Below are 20,885 nucleotides of genomic sequence, written 5' to 3'. Positions count from 1 at the left end.
ATCATCTTGTCCCATTCTCTCTCTCTATTTCTGATCATCTTGTCCCATTCTCTCTCTCTATTTCTGATCATCTTGTCCCATTCTCTCTCTCTCTCTATTTCTGATCATCTTGTCCCATTCTCTCTCTCTATTTCTGATTGACTTGTCCCATTCTCTCTCTCTATTTCTGATCATCTTGTCCCATTCTCTCTCTCTATTTCTGATGATCTTGTCCCATTCTCTCTCTCTATTTCTGATCATCTTGTCCCATTCTCTCTCTCTCTATTTCTGATCATCTTGTCCCATTCTCTCTCTCTATTTCTGATCATCTTGTCCCATTCTCTCTCTCTATTTCTGATCATCTTGTCCCATTCTCTCTCTCTATTTCTGATCATCTTGTCCCATTCTCTCTCTCTATTTCTGATCATCTTGTCCCATTCTCTCTCTCTATTTCTGATCATCTTGTCCCATTCTCTCTCTCTATTTCTGATGATCTTGTCCCATTCTCTCTCTCTATTTCTGATCATCTTGTCCCATTCCCTCTCTATTTCTGATCATCTTGTCCCATTCTCTCTCTCTATTTCTGATCATCTTGTACCATTCTCTCTCTCTATTTCTGATCATCTTGTCCCATTCCCTCTCTATTTCTGATCATCTTGTCCCATTCTCTCTCTCTATTTCTGATCATCTTGTCCCATTCTCTCTCTATTTCTGATCATCTTGTCCCATTCTCTCTCTCTATTTCTGATCATCTTGTCCCATTCTCTCTCTATTTCTGATCGACTTGTCCCATTCTCTCTCTATTTCTGATCGACTTGTCCCATTCTCTCTCGCTATTTCTGATTGACTTGTCCCATTCTCTCTCTCTATTTCTGATCGACTTGTCCCATTCTTTCTCTCTATTTCTTGACCTTCCCCTTGCTTCATCATCCCTTTTCCATTTCCTTCTGCTTGTGTTATGTATATGAACTTTAACTGTGTAACTCTAAAATATGCCTTTAAGTCAAGTAATTCTAAAATACATGGTTTTATTGGAAGGATCGACTTGCCCTCTTCCCCTCCTAGGTAAATTCCTTCACCTCTTTATTAATTATTGTCCAAAACGTCTCTTCTAGTTGATAAAAATGTCTGACTCGTATATAAAACTAAAGGAACTAAAAACATTTTCACTGCTTGTATCTTACTATTCATAAACTTAAGTTTCCAGTTTCTCAGTTTTTGTTCTTGTGTACATGTCCTTAGCTGCCATAGCAGAATCCTTTTTAATCCATGCTTTTAAATACTTCATTTTATAGTATCTTCCCTCTTTCCATCCTTTCTAAGCTGTGGTTTCTGAAAGTAAATGCGGTAATCGAGGAGCATTGACCAACATTCCTCAAAAGATATTAATCTTGAAGAGATTGTGACAGAAATTCAGAAAACAATATAAAATCCACTTGGAAAATACAGAGTAGTATGGAAGGGTTCCCCAAAATGGGTCTTATCTGTCATACTGAAGATTTAGGCCTGACTGCTGATCCTTTAGAGCCCTAGAAATGCATCTTAAAAGGTGTCAGGAAAGTCCTGAAGATTTGTATTCAATTTGGTTGTTATATAGCTCCTTTCAGGGGATCTTTCAAGATTTTATCCACTGTAAGGAGTTCCTCAAGTAGACCTATTTGCCTCTTTTCTGAACAATCAGCTGGCAAGATTTTGCTCCAGGAGTCTATGCAAGAAGGCCCGGAAGACAGATTCCTTTTCCTTTCTTTGGGCAGGAATGTTCATGTGTGCTTTTCCTTTCTTTTTTCCGATGTCCAGGGTACTTTTGAAGATTCATATGGAATCTTCCAAGGTCGTTGTGGTGACTCCCTTCTGGCCTAGGCAACAGTGGTTCTCCCTTGTGGGAAATGGCCAGGTGTAATTACCAAAAACTTCCTTACAGAATGGATCTATTCACACCAGCCCCAATCTACTTCAGCTGACTGCCCCTGTGACAGGGTCTTAATTCCCTTTAGGCACCTCTTTACTGAGGACGTGCAGCAGGTACAAATGGAGGCAGATTCTCATGTTAAAATGTATGGGAAAAGGGCTGTGCATAAGACTACCCCCAAGAAAAACAGTGCCCCTGCTTATGATTTTAATTTTGTGTTAGAGAAGCTACCATTTGCCCATTTGAACCAACTAATCTGTTTGATTTGAGTTTCTTAACATGTAAAACTGTTTTAGTGATTGCTCTGACTTCTGTAAGAAGAGTATGTTCATAGGTAGGTACTAGGCTGTTTGCCCAAAGGCATTTATAAGCGTAGCCGGAATGTGTTGGCTTTTGCCGCCCCCTTAGATTAGTTTCCTGTGCCTCTGTCCAGCAGAGCCATTGAAGTGATCCCTGGGGTAAACATTCCGTTTCCCATCCACTCGTCAAGGTTTTTCTTGAAGAGGGTTAGCAAGGAGCTCTGCGTAATGTAGATTGGAATCTTGTTCCAGAGCATGGGAAGTCTCTGGGACAGGAATCTATCCCTCCAGCACGTCCTATTTATTGTTGTGGTGAGGTTTAGATCCCTGGAGCGTGTGGCTCGAGGGGATATTTTTTTTTAGGTGGAGCATGTCCATCAGTTCTGGGTTGGACATGGCCTTGTATGTCAGGCAGAGATCACCTCTGAGTAGGCGGCATGCAACTGAGTACAGCTGGAGTTTCTTCAGTCGAGCTGCATAGGGCATCTGCTTGAGGCCAGTGATCCTCTTGGTGAGGTACTTTTGTGGTCTTTCCCGTTGTTGCAGGTGTCTTGTAAGGTACATCCCAAATACGGCGTTGTACTCTGATGGGTCTGATGAGTGATGCGTAGAGGGACCCAATGACCTCTTTCAATCTGGATGCAAACCCTTTTGTGATTAGGTGGGCCACACAGAAGGATTTTCTACCCACTTTGGCAATGTGATTATCCAAGGAGAGGTTACTATCTACTTGGGTCCCCAGATCCCTTATTACGTCTTCCGTATTTAGGGGGCTACCACCTATGTGGTAGTTTGTGGGTACTTTGTTTTTTTTCCAAAGGGGATGACTATGCACTTTTTGGCATTTAGCTTGAGGCCTTGGTTTTGACACCAGGTATCTGTCTCAGTGAGAGCCTTTTGGAGGATATCTGTGTCAGCCGGAGAGTCAGTTATAGCCCCTAGTTTGCAGTCGTCTGCGAACTTGGTCAGCCATAGTCCTCCTGTGCTTGCCTGTACCTCTGAGAAGTATATGCCGAACAGGAGGGGTCCTAGGACTGAGCCCTGGGGAACACCACTTGTAACCAGTTTAGAGTCCGACCTAGCTCCCGCAACTCTTACATATGGGTTCTGTCTGTGAGCCAGTTGGCAACCCATCTCGTGACGTAGGGGTTTATTTCAGGCTGGTGAGCTTGTCTATAATACCTGAGTGGGGAATAGTGTCGAAGGCCATTGTGAGGTCTAGGTAGGCTGTGTGGACCACCTTTCCCTTGTCTGTAGCCTTGGTAACGGTCTCAAAGAAGTCCACCAGGTTTAGGAGGCATGATCTGCCCTTAAAGCCAAACTGGGTAGGGGTCCAATGTTTGGAGGTTCCCAATGTCTCTGTTATTGAGTTCCATGATGATGCGCTCCATAGCGTTGCAGACCAAGCTAGTCAGGCTTATAGGGCAATAGTTCCTGGGGTCCGTTGTGCCTCCACCTTTGTGGAGCAGAATAACCGTTGCTGTGTGCCACTGTGTGGGCACGTAGCCTGTGGAGAGGCTGAGTTTAAACAATGTGTTTAGGTGAGGGGTTAGTTCATCTTTGAGCTTGTGTAGGATGCAGCCTGGGACACCATCTGGTCCCATTAATGCTGTGTTTATGGCTTTGGAGAGGGCTGTTTTAACCTGAGTGCTTGTGATTTCAGGGGCACTACATTCTTCTGGTATAGTTAAGGGTCCTTTTGGGGGTGAGAGGGGGGTGAAGTTTGCACTGAACCTGTCTGCCAGGATGTTGGCTATATCAGTTGGTTGATTGTATTTTGTGCCATTCTGCACTAACTCCGTGCAGATCTGAGAATTGCCACTTAGATTCTTGACATAGCTAAAGAATGCCTTGTGGTTATCTCGAGTCCATGGCAATTTTTCTTCCGAAGCTAGCCTTGGATGATTTTATGAGGGAATGTAGTTTCTTGCTGATACTGATTAGGGATGTCTTCCCTTCTTGGGATTTTACTCTTTTCTGTACTAGTTTCCTCCTCCTATTGTATAGCTTGTTTATGGCAGGGGTCCACCAGACTGGTTTCCTTTTCTTGAAGGAGTGAGTCTTGGTTTTGTTTGAGATAGCACAATCCATGCATTCTTGTAGGTGCCCGTGGAGTGCATTAGTAAAGGATTTTGCAGCTTGTATAGCGTTATCCTTTAGCATGGGGGCTTTGAAACTTCCAACCTCGGTCTTAAGTAACGTGAAGTTTGCTTTTGAAAAGTTTTTAACGGTGGTTTCTTTGACCGGGACTGATGGCGGAATGTGGATATCCAGAGGGATTAGTTTATGGTCAGATCTAACCAGCGAGGGGTTGGCCTCCAGTGTGGAACACCAGTCGCCCATGTTGGTGATGACCAGGTCCAGTATGTTTGTCACCTCAGGTGGGGGTGTTGACCAGCTGATCCTGGGCGTTAAGAGTTTATAAATTCTTGGAAATTATGTGCAAGGGAGTTTGTACTTGAGTAGTTCTCCCAGTTAATGTTTGGGTAATTGAAATCACCCAATATCAGGGTGTTTGGTCGGACCTTTATGTTTCCAGGAATGTGGAGTGAGGGTCCCGGGACATGGTGGGTGATCTGTAGCAAGCTATATTTTGAATAGCAGTTTTACCCGTTGTTAGTTGCACGTGGATGATCTCTGAAGCATCGTATTGTGCCACTAACCTGGAGGTGTGAGTATCCTTGATGAATATGGATACTCCCCCACCTTTTGTATTTCGGTCCGGGTTTTGTCGCCGAAATGTATGGTATGAGTTGTAGCCTGGTAGTGCTGGGGTGCTCTGTGGAGCCTTACACTAGGTTTCTGTTACTGTACATATATCGATTGTCTCCATACTGAGGAGTGCCTCGAATGCATACATTTTGAGGTTTAGACTTCTGGCATTGAGTAGCATTACCCTCAGCTTTTTGTTACTTGTGCTATTTACGGCGGTGGGTTTGTCTTTTGAGCCTTGCATAAAAAAGGCACTATGGGGGTGGCAAGAGCCTTGGCCAGTGTTCGAAAGCCTAAGGGTGACAGGTGCAAGCCATCACTAGCAAATTAGCGTGGCTTCTCGAGCATGTCTTCCCAGGCTGACAGACACTGGATCCTCTTTGAATGACACTAGAAGCTTAGCAAATTTTTGAAATTGATAATTTTTTCTCTATACCGTGGTATCATTCTTGGTGAGGGCAGGATGCTACTCAGGGTCAGGGTCATACCGGCCTGGGCTACATGATCAGAGAGCTCCTCCATGTCTCTTTTCATGTAGTCCAGGGAGGTACGGCTCAGGTCATTCACACCAACATGGACAATGACAGAGTCATATTTGTACTTGTTCTGGAGTGACCTGAGTGCTTGTGTTATGTGGCGGATCCTGGCACCTGACAGGCAGCTAACAGTAACCTTCTCCTTGTTTAGCCTGGTGAGTGGGACGTCAGTGTGTGCCTGACTATAGAGTCACCTATTGCTAGTGTGTTGGGTAAGTTATTCTGCCTTAAGGGCTGTGATTGCGTGGCACACTGATTTTGTGAAGTATGTGTTTCATGGTTTGTGTTGGGGAGGTGGAGGTTGCTTGGATGTCTGCTTTGGAGGTCTCTGTTGCTTTTGCAGATTTTTATTTGGAGCCTCCGAGTATGTTTTCATGTATTTGTGTGTTTTTTGCCGGTGCTGGTTTCATAGGTGTATGTGAGACTGGTGGTGTGATGCAAGTAATTCCCTTCTCTTCTTGACTGTCAGGTCCAGTCTTGGGTTGAGAGCGCTTAGCCTCCAGTGAGTTGCAAGCTGTTATGGTGAGTTAACCATATTTCATTTTTCAGAGAGGCAGGGTTTCTTTGAGAACTACTTTTTTATTTTTATTTATTTATTTAACATTTGTTTATCGGGTAAGTCTGACTTGGAACGAGCCAGTTTTCAGCGGAGGCCTGGGGAGAAATGCTCCAGATGCATGTCTTTGTAATGTGGGAGGAAAGTGGAACACCCGGAGGAAACCTAATTTTTCTTTTATACCTAAAGTGATATCAGAGTTTACTTTAAGACAAACTATTAATTTCCCCATTTTCTTTCCTGAACCTAAAGATGAGGGAGAAAGGGTACTCCATACCTTGGATGTCCACAAACAACTCTGGTACTATCTTGACAGAACTAAATCTTTCAGGTCTTCGGATCAGTTGTTAATTTCTTGTGAAGATAAGAAAGGAGTACCTGTGTCAAAACAGACTTTTCCAAATTGTTGTCTAAAGTTATTACCTTTTGTTATACTCGCTGCAACAAAACTATTCCAGTGAGGATGAAGGCCAACTCTACCGGGGCCTCGGATTCATCTGTGTCTTTTTGGAAATGGTTGGATTCTACAAGTATTCTAGAAGCAGCAAATCAGTCCTCAACACATATGATTACATGCTATTAAAAGCTTAATTCCTTGTCTAGGTCTAGATCAGCCTTTGCTAGAACCATTATCCAGGGGATCCCGGATCGTTCCTCTTCCACCTCCAAAATGTAGTAAGCTAGGTAATCTATCCATATAGCTAAGGCTGCTGCAGCAGTGAACAATATGAAGAACAAAGTGCAGTTGTGTAAGTAAACTTTACCCTAACAGTAGATGTTCGAATGATCACTGCTGCAGCAGCCTTTCCCTCCCTCTCTCTGTCTTCCTTATTTTTTGGTGTGGCGTTTATGCCAGAGTGTAACCATTTACTTTTTGTTATTCCTAGCATTGTCCATTCAGGGCTCAGCCTCCCACTTTCTGTTGCTGTGAAAGTTCTCAAGGCCTTGGTGCCCAAATCTGTCTTTTTAGTCAGGTCACCTCAAGATGACTAATAGTTTGAGCAAGGGAAAGGTGCCCTAAAAATATTGGAAGCTGTCTGGCTATTATACCCTTGGCAGGATATAACCCATATATCTAAGTCTGCTGCAGCAGTGATCATTCAAATATCTGCTGTTATGGTAAGTTTACTTACACAACTGTACTTTATCAGCTGAGTAAGAAATGATACATAAATACAATATCCAAAGTTATGAATGCAGTACTGTAGCACCTTGGAGTCCTTGCAGCACTGATATGCCATTTATATTTTTAGACTTGAGTGTTCGATCCACAGAAAAACTTTTTAAAACATGCGATATAATGTGATCCTATCTCGCCTACATTCATTACTGACGGGTTCGGAGCCGAGAGTCGGCTCCGACTCGGCCACTATAACTAGCACAAAATCTCTCATTGACTGGGCTTACCCTGTATCCCAGGATGCATCACGCCCAAACCCCTAGATCTCGTTTGCCGCTTTTAGAGTAACAACGTGGTCTCGACTTGGCTGTGGCTAAGTACCCTCTCTTTTGTTTTTTGAGCTATAGCTTCGAGTTGTTATACCAAAAAAAGCTATTCTAATAGCTACGTTGTCTTTTTTATCCATTGTTGTGACTGATTGTGTTTGTTGTGGTAATCCTTCTGTTTGGCGGGCTAAGCCCATTTTAGTTAGAGGGCCTTTGCCCTATCTTGTGTTGTTACTGTTCGGGCGTTTAAATTAGAGCCCTTTCCTCCCTCCCTACCTTGTGTTGCTGAGTGTGCTTGTGCTTATTGGGTAAATTTGAAGTATTGTTGCTGTTTGTGGATTGTGTTCCTTATGTCGGGCAAGGAACCTAAAGAACATAAGCCATCTGGCTTTAAAAAATGCGCCAAATGTGCATACAAGATGTCGCTGACTGATGGCCATGCCATCTGTGTATATTGTCTCGGTGCCATACACTTGCAGGAATCCTGCAGTGTGTGTCATGCTTTCTCTGCCAGGGTTTTACAGGAGAGAAAAAATAAACTTATCCTCAAGGGTTTGATTAAACCCTCCTTTGAGGAAACCTTGGCGTCCTCTCCTCCCTCTGAGAAATCCAGATCCACGTCTAAAATGAAGTCTCCGGCTCCAACTAGTTCGTCGGAGCCTCTGGAGAAAAGGTCAAAATCTACATCTCCTTCCTCGGCTCCACTGGTCTCGGAGCCAAAGGAAGCACGGTCCAAGGCTATGACTCCTTCCTCAGCTCCATTGGTCTCAGAGCCGCAGGAAGTATTGTCTGTTGTGGGGTCGGCTTCTTCGACTCCACGGTCATCGGCGCCGAAGGAGGTTGCAGTGGTTCTCGAGCCTGCTTCGGCTCCCATCCTTTTGGAGCCGATTCGGAGCCATTCCCCCAGTCTTGTCTCGGTTCCGACTGAGAAGGTTTCTCGACCCCTGTCTGTCTCCTCCAAGTCCTCCAGGCTCTCGGATTCGGATGTCGATAGGGTGGTCCAGAGGCTCCTCCAGTTGCCAGTGTTGACTAAATTATTTTCGGCTCCAGCCCAGTCGGCTCCGGAGCCAGTTACTATATCGGCTCCATTTCTTCCTCCTCCGACAACTTCGGTGTCATCGGAGCCGGAGTCTGCCGAATCGAGTGAAGTCCCTGGGTCGGCTCCGAAACCTCCTGCGAGTCTTTCGGATCCGACATCGGCTCCAACCTTTTCCATTCCTTCTACAGGTTTCGGTACTCGGGTGTCCTCAGTCGAACCCGAGGGGGATACATTGGGGCTTCAGACTGCGGCTCCGAGTCTCCCCCTTGGTGCTTCGGCTAGGGGTACCCCGACTCCGGTCATGGTTTTGGAGGCGGGTTTTTCTTCCGATTCTGGTGGACCTGCCTTCGAGGCTATGAGGAGCGCACTGGCCAAGTCCATAGTGACTTCACCTGAATCAGCAACTCCTTCCCTAGACGCTGCGACTAGAGCTTCTGGTGCCCCCCTATCTCTGGACAGCGGGGCTCCTAGGCCTGAGGATACCTCCATGTGTGGTCCCCTACTTTCTGAGGGCCCTTCAGAGTCTGTGCCTGAAGAGCCTCCCAGGAAGAAGTTATGCAAGAGGAAGCACGTAGACTCCCCAGATGAGTCTGTCACCTCGGACACCGACCTCGATGATGCACAAGGGTCCCCGACATCGTCCTCAGATGATGTCTTGTTCTCTGATATCCTGGAGATCTTGAGACAGTGGGGCAACTGGCCACCCAAAAACCCTTCTGAGGAGGAGTCGGTCTTCCTCAAGGCCTTCGGAGCCCAGCCTTCAGCCTCCTGGGTGTCTCCACCCTTCGATGAATTATTGGATCTTATTTGTCGAAGGGTGTGGGAACACCCTGACTCTGTGGAGCCAGTTCCTAGCTGCCCCAATAAATTTTTATCTGCGCCTCCTGGAAAAGAATTTTTGACCAAGGGAGTACCTGTGGATGCTATGGTGGTGGCGTCTGCCACCCAGCAGGATGTGGCAGAGGCTTCTACTTCCATCCATCCTCCTAATAAGGAGTCAAGGAGTATGGATAGGTATGGGAAGCGTACCCTGTCTTCAGCAACCTTTACATTGCGGTCTCTGAATTACTTGTCATTTTACGCGGCTCCAAAGGGATCTCATAAAGGAGTTGGGAAATACCCTGTTGGGGAACTTGCCTGAGGCGCTGGCCCAGCCTGTTAACGCCCAGCTGTCTACCCTTTCTTCCATCGTCAACTCGTCCATGAGGCTCATATCTCATGCAACTGAGGGGGCAGGTAGAGCAGCGAGTTCGGGCTTCTGAATAAAGGGATCAATTTTATATACTTTCATTCAGCGTTTTGGATTATTATCACGAAGATTGTTCTACTTATCTGCTGGTTATTTTACGTTTTTGGATTGTGTGCCATTAGGTACCAGCGTACGTTTTATGCTTATCTGTTTCTTTTATATTTTTTCGCTGGTACCGTGCTCTGTTGGCTGGTTGTGTGCGCTCTGGATTTTTTACTACGTGTTTTATTTGCTATACCAGCCCAAGAGGATGGCCGAAAATCCTATTTTGAACATTGAACTTCCTTATGTACCTACGACTTTAAATGCAACCAATAGGAGGACCGAACGGTTCCAAGCTTGTGTGACCGGCAGGGAGAACCTGTTACTGGAATATGAACCGAATGTTGGGTTAGACGCTGGCGCCATCAGCGATGATAATTCCTTGAGTTTATCTGAAGATTTACAAATACTTGAAACGGAGACTCTGAAACTTAAGAAGTTACAACTACAACGCCAATATTTTGAGGCGTGCCTAGCCAAGAAAATCATCCCTCGTGGGCTCCGTATTCTTAAAATGCCCACATCAGGTAACAGATTTCCAGACTTGCTATTTAAATGGCAACAGCTCAATATTGAGCTTAGCTATAATTATATGAGACTTCTTATTGACTTCCATACTCCGGAAGAGGATCTTTTAAGATCCAGTGTTAATAACCTATTTGATGCTTTTAAACGGAAATATCCAGGTGATATTACAGATGTAAAACTAGAAAAAGTTTTGGAGAATGTTTTGCTGTTTGAAAGACGCTTATTAGAGCAAAAGAAGAATAAAATCATGAGAGATGTAAGAGACTTTAAAAATTTCAATGTGTTCACTTGGCCAAGACAACATGTAACTACTGTGAACGCTGATAATGTTACTCATAGTTCAAGAACTACTGCTTTTGAAACTGTGAATGTGAATAATGGTGACAATAATGTATCTGTTAGAAGGAATGATATGAACGCTGATAATGTTACTCATAGTTCAAGAACTACTGCTTTTGAAACTGTGAATGTGAATAATGGTGACAATAATGTATCTGTTAGAAGGAATGATATGAACGCTGATAATGCTACTCATAGCTCAATTACCACTGTTATTGATGTTGTGAATATGGATGCACCTGTTAGAAGGAATGACTCACCTACAGAGAATGTCTTTCAGGATACTATAAGTAATAACCTGAGTGACGCTCAAGTCACAACGGAATTAGATACATCTATAGCTCAGCCTACTAGTATTGCTTGTGATATGACTCCTGTTCCTACGCATGTATAGGTAGTAGTCAGACGTAAAATACCTAATAATGATACTCCTTTATTATTGCTGAACCCAGCTGATGAGAATATACATACCCCTTTCCCCATAGCTCATACTCAGTTTATGGGGAGGAGGCGATCCATCAGCAGGGGCAGGCACAAAAGAAAGGGCTCAGGTGGAGAACATCAGGGACCCACACTGAAAAAAGTGTGAGAGAAAACAACTCGTTGATAGTGAATTTATCTAGTAAAGTATTAACATCATACGAAGAACAAGTTTTGAACAAGGGACTAAGTTTTATTCCCACTAAGAGAAGCAATGTAGTTGATTCTATAATTGATGCTAAGATGTTCATTAGGAAAATTCAACTCAAGCTTGATTTTGGAAAAGACAATGTATTGAATAATGGTCCCCGTTTCTGCTCTAATAGTACGTTTGTTCCTCAATTACATCCAATAGTGGATGTTTTTTCTAGAATGTTAGAAAATGACATTTATAATTATTTTGAGGAAAGTCATGATGTTAGATATAAGCATAACTTAAATTACCATCAAAGACAAGCTTTAATAGATTTAAGGAATGATCAAATGCTTGTTATTAGGCCAGTCGATAAAGGTGGACCCATTGTCCTTATGGATGTGCCAGAATATAATTCTGTCATGCAGCAACTTTTGAGAGACACAGATTTCTATCTTAAAATAGATATGACAGTTGTGACGGAGAAAGTGTTTCAGACTTACGACATGTTAGATGATCTTTTAACATCATTTATTATTACTAAGGAATTATATAACTACCTTAAGGTTAACAATCCCCTTATACCCATCATACAAGGTCTCCCAAAGGTCCATAAGTCTTTGTTGAAACCCCTTATGAGACCAATTGTGGCTGGCCAAGGCTGGATTACTGAGCCTTTGTCCATTTTCACTGAACTTCATCTTAGATCTCTTGTGGATGTTAATCCCATTATTCTTAGAGATAGTAAACAATTTTTACTTGACTTATACGCTTACACCAGTCAATTGGATGATAATTTACAATATGTTTTAGTAACATTAGATGTAGTTAGTTTATTCACTGTTATCCCCAATGATGTAGGGGTACAGTGTATACAGGAATACCTACGTATCCATTCTGATTATACCCCTGAGAAAATTGACTTGTTAGCACTTTTTTTTAGAAACAGTCTTGCTGAATAATGTTTTCATGTTTGGAGAAGAGATATTTTTGCAAAGGGATGGCGTAGCTATGGGTACCATGTGCAAATAGCTATGCCAACCTGGTGATGGCCCATTGGGAGGAAAATTTCCTCTTCAGGCTAGATTTGTTTAAAGAACATGTAGGTCTATATCGCAGGTTTGTAGATGACCTCTTTTTTATTTGGCTGAGCGATGTTAACACACTTTTGAAGTTTGTTGAAAGTTTGAACACCTCCACTAGTTTTTTGAAATTTACTTTAAATTATTCAGTGGATGAGATATCATATTTAGATGTTAACATCTCTAGACTTAGCAATGGACTTCTCAACACCTCTGTACATCGGAAATTGTGCCACAGAAATACCTTACTTCATAGGCACAGTATGCACCCCAAATATGTTTTCAATAACGTCATGAAAGGACAAATAATGAGGGCATCTAGGCTTAATCCAACTGAGGAAGGTTATAATAGGGAGCTGGATGACTTGAGAGCTAAATTTGTTCAAAGAGGCTACAAGAAAGAAATGTTTGAACAAACAACATTTGAGGTCAATAATTTAAGGAACACCAAAGCGAAACCTTATTTCTCAGAACCTTTAGGTTTATCTGATATTGGTTCATCATCTCCATCAGTGGACCTTAGGGCCCCTATGTTTTTTACGAAGGATGCTGTCCATCTGAAACAACTTCTGGTAAAACATTGGGACATTCTTCTTCTGGATAATGAAATTAGTAAGGTTGTAGGTCCAAAGCCTAATGTACTGTTTAAGAACAAACCTAATCTTAGAAGGTTGCTCTGTAGACCTAAAAATGTTTTGACTATGAAAGGGATGAATAGATGTGAAACTAACACCACACCTTGTGGTAAATGTAACCAATGTATGTACATTGAGAAAGAAGCAGATTTTGTTCATCCTATCACAAAACAAATATTTCATTTTAACACAGCAACAAACTGTAATAGTAAGAATGTTATATATCTGGCAAGATGTATAGCATGCCCTGCGTTCTATATTGGGAAAACCAATAGGTCCCTGAAAGAACGTGTAAGGGAACATGTGTATCACATTAGAATAGGTTCGGAGTTTAATGCTCTGGCCAAACATAATATGGACCTGGGTTCTATACATACTTTTAAATTTAGTGTATTACAAAAGATAGAAATTAATACTAGAGGGGGTGATTTAATTAATTATACTTTAGAATGTGAACTGAAATGGATAATTAGATGTAGGGCTGACCAACCCCCAGGTCTAAACGACAAGGTCCAAGTTAAACCCTTTTTAAAAAGGAGAAGGCTTAACAAACCTAAGCATTAGATAGAATTTTTATAGGTTCATAGGTTCATAGGTTTATACTAGGCAATCTGCCCTAAGGCATTTATAAGCCTAGCCCAAATTTTTGTGGCTTACGCCACCCCTTATATGAAAAAATACTGTGCCCATTAGTTTGTTGTGCCTCTGTCCAGCAGTGACACAGAGATGATTCCCGGGGTAAACCTACGATCTCCCATCCACAGGTCTAGATTTCTCTTGAACAGAGTCAGCGAGGTGCTCTGCCTCACATGGACCGGGATTTTATTCCACAGCATAGGGAGTCTCTGAGTGATAAATCTATCCCTCCAGCACGTCCTATTTATATCCGTGCTAAGGTTTAAGTCGCTTGCTCTAGTGGTTTTGGTGGATTTGGATTTTTGAGGTGGAGCATGTCCATTAATTCGGGTTGGACATGGCCTTGTATGTCAGGCACATGTCACCTCTGAGCAGACGGTATGCGACTGAATAGAGCTGGAGTTTCTTCAATCTGGCAGCATATGACAGATTTTGGAGTCCCTTTATCCTTTTGGTGAGGAACTTTTGGGGTCTCTCCAATTGCTGCAGATGTCGGGTGAGATACATCCCGAATGGGGCATTGTACTCGATCATTGGTCTGATAAGTGAAGAGTACAGGGAAACAATAACCTCACTAGATCTGGATGTGAATCCCTTCATGATCAGGTGGGCAATGTAGAAGGTCTTTCTAACCACTTTAGCAATGTGAGTGTCAAAGAAAGGCCACTGTCAACCTGGGTCCCCAGGTCCCTGATAACCTCTTCTGTGCTTAGTGGATTGCCACCTATATGGTAGCTTGGGGTTACCTTGTTTTTCCCGAAAGGTATGACTATACATTTTTTGGCGTTTAACTTCAGGCCATGGCTCTGGCACCAGCTATCTGTTTCCGTGAGTCCCTTCTGAAGGATATCCGTGTCTGATGCACTTTCCACTATGGCGCCCAGTTTGCAGTCGTCTGCAAACTTTGTCAGCCAAAGTCCTCCTATGTTGGCCTGTACTTCTGAGAAGTAGATGCCAACAATAGGGGGCCAAGGACCGAGCCCTGTGGGACACCACTTGTGACCGGCTTGGAGTCTGACACAGCGCCAGCAACTCTAACCCTGTGGGTTCTGTCCTTAAGCCAGTTGCAACCCATCTTGTGACATATGGGTTTACATTTAAGCTGGTAAGTTTTTCTACAATACCCGAGTGGGGTATTGTGTCGAAAGCCTTTGCAAGGTCAAGGTAGGCTGTATGGACTGCCTTTCCCTCATCAATGGCCTTGGTGACTGTTTCGAAGAAGTCGACCAAGTTCAAAAGGCATGATCTTCCCTTGACAAAGCCAAACTGGGTCGGGTCCAATGTCTGCAAGTCCCCTATATCTTTGTTTATGAGCTCCATTATGATCCTCTCCATAGCTTTGCAGACTAGACTTGTTAAGCTTATGGGGCGGTAATTACCAGGGTCCGTAGAGGTGCCGCCTTTGTGGAGTGGGACAACAGTTGGCGTACGCCACTCCTTGGGCACGTATCCTGTGGTAAGGCTGAGATTAAACAGCTGCCTTATGTGCGGGTTTAATTCCTCATTTAGCTTGTGTAGCACACAGCCGGGGACACCATCCGGTCCCATTGATGCTGTGTTTTTAGCTTTAGAGAGAGCAGCTTTCACCTGCGCATTTGAGATGTCCGGGAGGCTACACTCGGCTGGGATAGTTATCTCTCCTTTAGGGAGAGGGTGAAGTTTGCACAGAACCTGTCTGCGAGTATGTTGACAATGTCTGTGGGTCCAGAGATTTTGTATCATTTTGGACTAATTCTGAGCATATCTGGGAGTTTCCACCCAGGTTCCTAACATAGCTGAAAAAGGCCTTATGATTGTCCTTTGACTCCATGGCAATTTTTCTCTCAAAATTGGCCTTAGTTGATTTTATGAGTGCTCGTATTTTTTACTAATAATGATCAGGGGTGACTTCCCTTTTATGGATTTTGTTCTATCATGTAATAGCTTTCTCCTCTTATTGTAAAGTTTGTTAATGGCTGGGGTCCACCAGACTGGACGTTTGCCCTTTGTGGAAAGAGTCTTGGTTTTATTTGGGATTGCCTGATCCATGCAGTCCTGGAGGTGTTCATAGAAGGCATTTGTAAGGGCTTCCGCAGCTTGGGTTGTGGTTTCCACTGGCTCAGGGGCCTTGAAGGATACCACACCAGTCTTGAGTAGTGTGAAGTTTGCTTTAGAGAAGTTCTTCACTATGGTCTTTTTGTTTGGGGTGGGGCGGGATGTGGATTTCCAGTGAGATTAGTTTATGATCAGATCTCACCAATGAGGGATATACTTCGGTGTGGAGCATTTTGTCCCCATGTTTGTGACAATGAGATCTAGTATATTTTCTCCTCTCGTGGGAACAGTGACTAGCTGTTCCATGGCATTTGAATTTATGAACTCCAGGAACCGTTGGGCTAGAAAGTTAGGGCTTGAGTAATGTTCCCAGTCTATATTCGGGTAGTTGAAGTCACCCAATATGATGGTGTTTGGAGATACATTTATACCCTCCAGTGTCTTCAGGAAGGCTGTGTGGGGTTCCTGAGTTTGAGAGGGTGGCCTGTAGCATGCTACAATTTGTAGAGCAGTTTTGCCTATGGTTAGTTGCACCTGGATGGTTTCCGAAGCTTCGTGCGTTGCCACCAACCTGGAGGTGTGGGTATCCTTTATGAATATGGATACACCCCCTCCTTTTGTGGTGTGGTCCGAGTTTTGGGGCCGGAACGCATGATATGAGGTAAAACCTAATAGTGCCGGGGTGCTCTCAGGAGCCTTGAACCAGGTTTCAGTTACAGCACAGACATCGATGTTCTCCATACTAAGAAGGGCCTCGAGTGCGTGCATTTTGAGATTTAGACTTCTGGCATTGAGCAGCATTACCCTCAGTTTCTTCCCATTTTTGTTTTCTAGGGTGGTAGGTTTAGAATTTGAGCCTTGCCTAAAAAAGGCACTATGGGGGTGGCAAGAGCCTTAGCCAATATCCGGAATCCCAGGGGTGACAGGTGCAAGCCGTCCCTTGCGAAGCAGCGTGGCTTGTCAAGCATGTCATCCCAGGCAGACAGACACTGGATCCCCTTTGAATGACACCAGACATTAAGCCATGTGTAGGTTTGTGTTTAGATTTTAGTATTTTTATGTTCATATACTTTGTAAGTGTTGCATATGGCTTGATATGTTATCAGCATTGTTTTAATATATTTGATTGTGTTCAAATGCAAATTCATATTCACTATTTATTGTACATCATATTATATATCTGCATTTTAAAAGGAGTTTTAGTATAGGTTAGAATGTCACATGAACACTTTTATTTCTAATATGCTGAAATGTATGTTTTTATTATATTTATTCTTTGTGGAACTAGCGCTTTAATGCATTGGAGTTTTTAAAGAACATTGAATTTTTGTATGGTTGAATGGTTGACCAATAGCAATGCAAGGAGGGATATTTAACTCAGAAAGTATTTTATGCTGTGTATAAGTCTGAAGAAGCCTTCGGGTGAAAGCGCTTACTTGTGAATAAAGGGATCCATTTTATATACTTTCATTCAGCGTTTTGGATTATTATCACGAAGATTGTTCTACTTATCTGCTGGTTATTTTACGTTTTTGGATTGTGTGCCATTAGGTACCAGCGTACGTTTTATGCTTATCTGTTTCTTTTATATTTTTTCGCTGGTACCGTGCTCTGTTGGCTGGTTGTGTGCGCTCTGGATTTTTTACTATCCTATCATTTAACTTGATATTGGGGTTAAGGTGAATCAGTTGAAGTGTCATATAAGCAGAATATAAATTCAAGGAATCATATAGATTCTGAATGATTATAATTTCCTCCTTTAAATCTTTATGTAATCTATAATTCATCCTGCTGTCTTTATCTAAAAAGGGGAGTGCCTTGGGGTTAAACTGTAATGATTTAACATAGTTATAATATAATTTCACCCAGATCGGGTACCACTTAGTGGGATCATTCTTATATTCTGCAGTGGTGATTATTCTACATTTGTTAATTTCATAGTATAGTCTAAGGTCTGGGAGTCCCGCACCACCTTTTTCCTTAGGGTGTATAAGTTTCTGATAACTTATCCTGGTGGGTTTAGGGTACCATAAAAATTTCGAGAGTACTGTTTGGGTGTTCTTGAAAAATTTATTTTGTATCAATGTATTAGATGCATTGAATATATAAAGTAATCTCGGGGGTACATTCATTTTTATGATGGCAACTTTGGATAAGAAAGGGAGCTTAAGTTGTAGATCCAGATAAGTCTTAATTCCCCTTTACTCACAGCTTATCAGACCCATTATTAAGTATAACACATCATTTGGCATGTATTTGTCTAAACATATCTCACAATTAGGAGACCTCAGAGATTCATAACTAAAAAGATCAGTGGTCTCAAAAATTTTAATCATCAGGAAAGACTGTCAGCCCTTTGTCTCTTACAGATTCCTCCATGGAGATCAGTGCCTAGCCTTCCGAGCCTTGAAAGAACCAACCTTAGTTGACCTCCTATTCCTTCTCATAACTAATGACACCTCAAATATTTGTTTAAAGGGAATAAACCATCATCAGATAAATAAGACACAATTGCATTATGCATTTATATCCCAACATACTCCTCGGTTCTGGAACAAACTTCCACTACATGTCAAGCAGAGTAGCAGTCTGTCACCTTCAAGGTCAACCTAGATAATAGAATGGGCAATCTCAAATTCTCCCCTGGTCTATGTTGTCTTAGCTTCTTTGAAGCTAGCACTAACTTTTGAGTAGGGGTTTTGGCTAGGCTTATAATAGTCTGCAGACTGATTGCCTGGTACTTACCTATGAACCTATAGATCTACAGTGAACATACAAAAATAGTTACTGAAGACACATGCACCAAGGCTGATAAAGTGAAATTAACAAAAAGAAAGAGCTTTGAACTACTTTTGCTGGTTGGGGACATACAGCCTCCTATGTATTTGGGCACCTCTTACTTTTAACTAACTGTACAATGCTGTTTGAGACATCTGTTTCTGCCCATGTTATTCATTTGTTGCCTATTGTTGACCAAGAAATAAAACTGCATAAAGAAAAGAAAAAGAATTTGCTGAAAAAGTAACGAGTGCATTAACTAGAACAAACTGCTCAGGAATGATCTTTTTTAAAATTTTGGAACCCAGCTTTCTGTCTGTTAATTTCAGGTGATCACAGCTGCGGGGAGTGATGAGAAGTGTCAGCTGACCCTGCAGAGGGGAGCAGTGGCAAGCATTAATTATCGAACACAAAGCATCAAGGAGGAAGTCAAGAAGCTGACTGCTAAGAAGGGAGTGAATGTGGTTTTTGATGCTGTTGGAGGAGACATTTTCATGGATGCAGTTAGCAGGTGAGTTGCCCCATCTCAGTTTTCATTATTGTACTCATCCCCTTGTGGTCAGTTAGGGCTGCAGGAAGCAGTACCCTTGTTTTTCTTTTAGGCAGGGGATGACTGGAGGACCAAGTGGTTCAATCCATAGAAGTGTGCTGCTTCATGAGCAGGCAATAGATGATTGCTGCCTATGATGTGTGCTTTTCCCAGCACCATATTTTTAACCATCTGACCTCAGCAGTCTGCTTAAATGTAATTGTATGTGTTGCAGCGAGACTTCAGAATGTCTTATTTGTTGTGCTTCTGTAATGACAATATCTGATTTGTAGGGGATATTCCATTCATTTCATTAGTAGAGTGTCGTCTTTCATTCATAGGATCATAGGAGGTTACTAGGCTAATGGCCTTAGGGCCCTTACAAGCCTAGCCAAGTACAACCCCTGTTCCCAAGAATATCAAGGTATTAAGCAGAACTAAGTCAGTAACTACTGCCCCTGTCCAAGAGGGGCACAGGTGAAACTCCTGGGGTGAATATGCAGTTTCCCATCCAATCATCCAAATTATGCTTAAACAGGGTCAGCTAGGGGCTCTGTTTCACCTGAATTGGAAGTTTATTCCAGAGGGGAGGTAACATCTGTGAGACATATTTGTCTCTCCAACAAGTCCTGTTGATGTCACATACCAGGTTGAGTTCCCTAGAGCGAGTGCATCTTATACCATTTGATTTATGAATGTGCAGCATTTCCATTAGAGCAGGATCTGAGATTGCTTTATATGCAAGACAGAGGTCACCTCTGAGTAGTTTGTAAGACACAGAGTATAGTGACAGTGATTTCAGTCTGTCAGCATATGAATTTTTTTTTTTGTAAGAAACGTTTGAGGCCTTTCCAGGTGCTGCAGGTGCCTGGTAAGGTACATACCAAAGGTAGCATTGTACTCTGTTATTGCCCTGATGACTGAGGAGTACATGGAGATTATAAAGTGTTTTGTTCTGGATGCAGCGCCCGTACTTATGACGTCGGTGACATAGAAAGCCTTTCTTACCACTGTGGAGACATGGTGGTCAAAGGAAAGGTTGCTGTCAATCTGTGTGCCCAAATCTCTCACCATTGATTGCATGCTTAGGGTATTGTTGTTGATGTGGTAATCTGCAGGGATGTCGCCCTTGCTGAAGAATGATAATGCATTTTATCACTAGTCTTAGTCTTAGGCTCATAGGAGTTCCTCCCTGATCAGTAGTGATATTGTAAACCTCAAGACACTGGACCCAGCCCAGTTTGGTTTCGTCAAGGGCAGGTCATGCCTACTTAACCTGATGGACTTCTTTGAGAACATCACCAAAGCAACGGATGAGGACAGAATGGTTCACACTGCCTACCTTGATTTGGCCAAGGCACTCAACACAATACCCCACTCGGGCATTGTTGACAAACTCAAGAAGTTGGGTACAAACCTGTATGTCACACAGTGGATAGCCAACTGGTTCAGAGAGAGGGCTCAGGAAGTTAGAATTTGGAAGTCCACCTCTACAAAGAGGCTTGTCACAAGTGGAGTCCCTCAGGGATCGCTCCTTGGACTGCTCCATTTTGGCATTTACTTCTCTGAAGTAAAAGCCAATGTCAGTCTCTGGCTGACTAAATTTGCAAATTAGGAGCGGTAATTGAATCCCACACTGACACAAATGTTCTCCAGGAAGGGCTGACACAGACAAACAACTGGTGTCAGAGCCATGGATTATTTTATTTTATTTATTACTTATTTAACATTTATTTTCCAGGAAAGCCCGACTGGGACAGAGCCCATTTTCAGCGAAGGCCCAGGGAGAAACACTCCAGCTGCATTTCTTTGAAATGTGTGAGGAAACTGGAGCACTCGGAGGAAACCCATGCGAATATAGGTAGGACATGCAGACTCTGCCAGAAGGCACCCAGCAGAGGAATGAACTGGAGAACCTCTTGCTGTGAGGCGACAATGGTAACC

At 42.9% G+C, this 20,885-nt stretch overlaps 1 protein-coding gene across 3 annotated transcripts in view; it reads left to right on the top strand.

Annotated features, from left to right (window-relative positions):
* Positions 1–20,885, top strand: part of LOC122813109 (quinone oxidoreductase-like protein 2) — a 666,821-nt gene that overhangs the window by 404,747 nt on the left and 241,189 nt on the right. For all 3 annotated transcript variants that reach the window (XM_044085237.1, XM_044085238.1, XM_044085236.1), the window contains exon 8: positions 18,742–18,923. In XM_044085237.1, the coding sequence (XP_043941172.1) occupies positions 18,742–18,923 (182 nt within the window). The remainder of the gene's footprint in view (positions 1–18,741; positions 18,924–20,885) is intronic.

This window comes from Protopterus annectens, chromosome 10.part0 (assembly GCF_019279795.1).
Source record: "Protopterus annectens isolate FY-2018-M chromosome 10.part0, PAN1.0, whole genome shotgun sequence".
In the NCBI taxonomy this organism is placed as follows: Eukaryota; Metazoa; Chordata; order Ceratodontiformes; family Protopteridae; genus Protopterus; species Protopterus annectens.
This window is presented reverse-complemented; position numbering and strand designations above follow the sequence as displayed.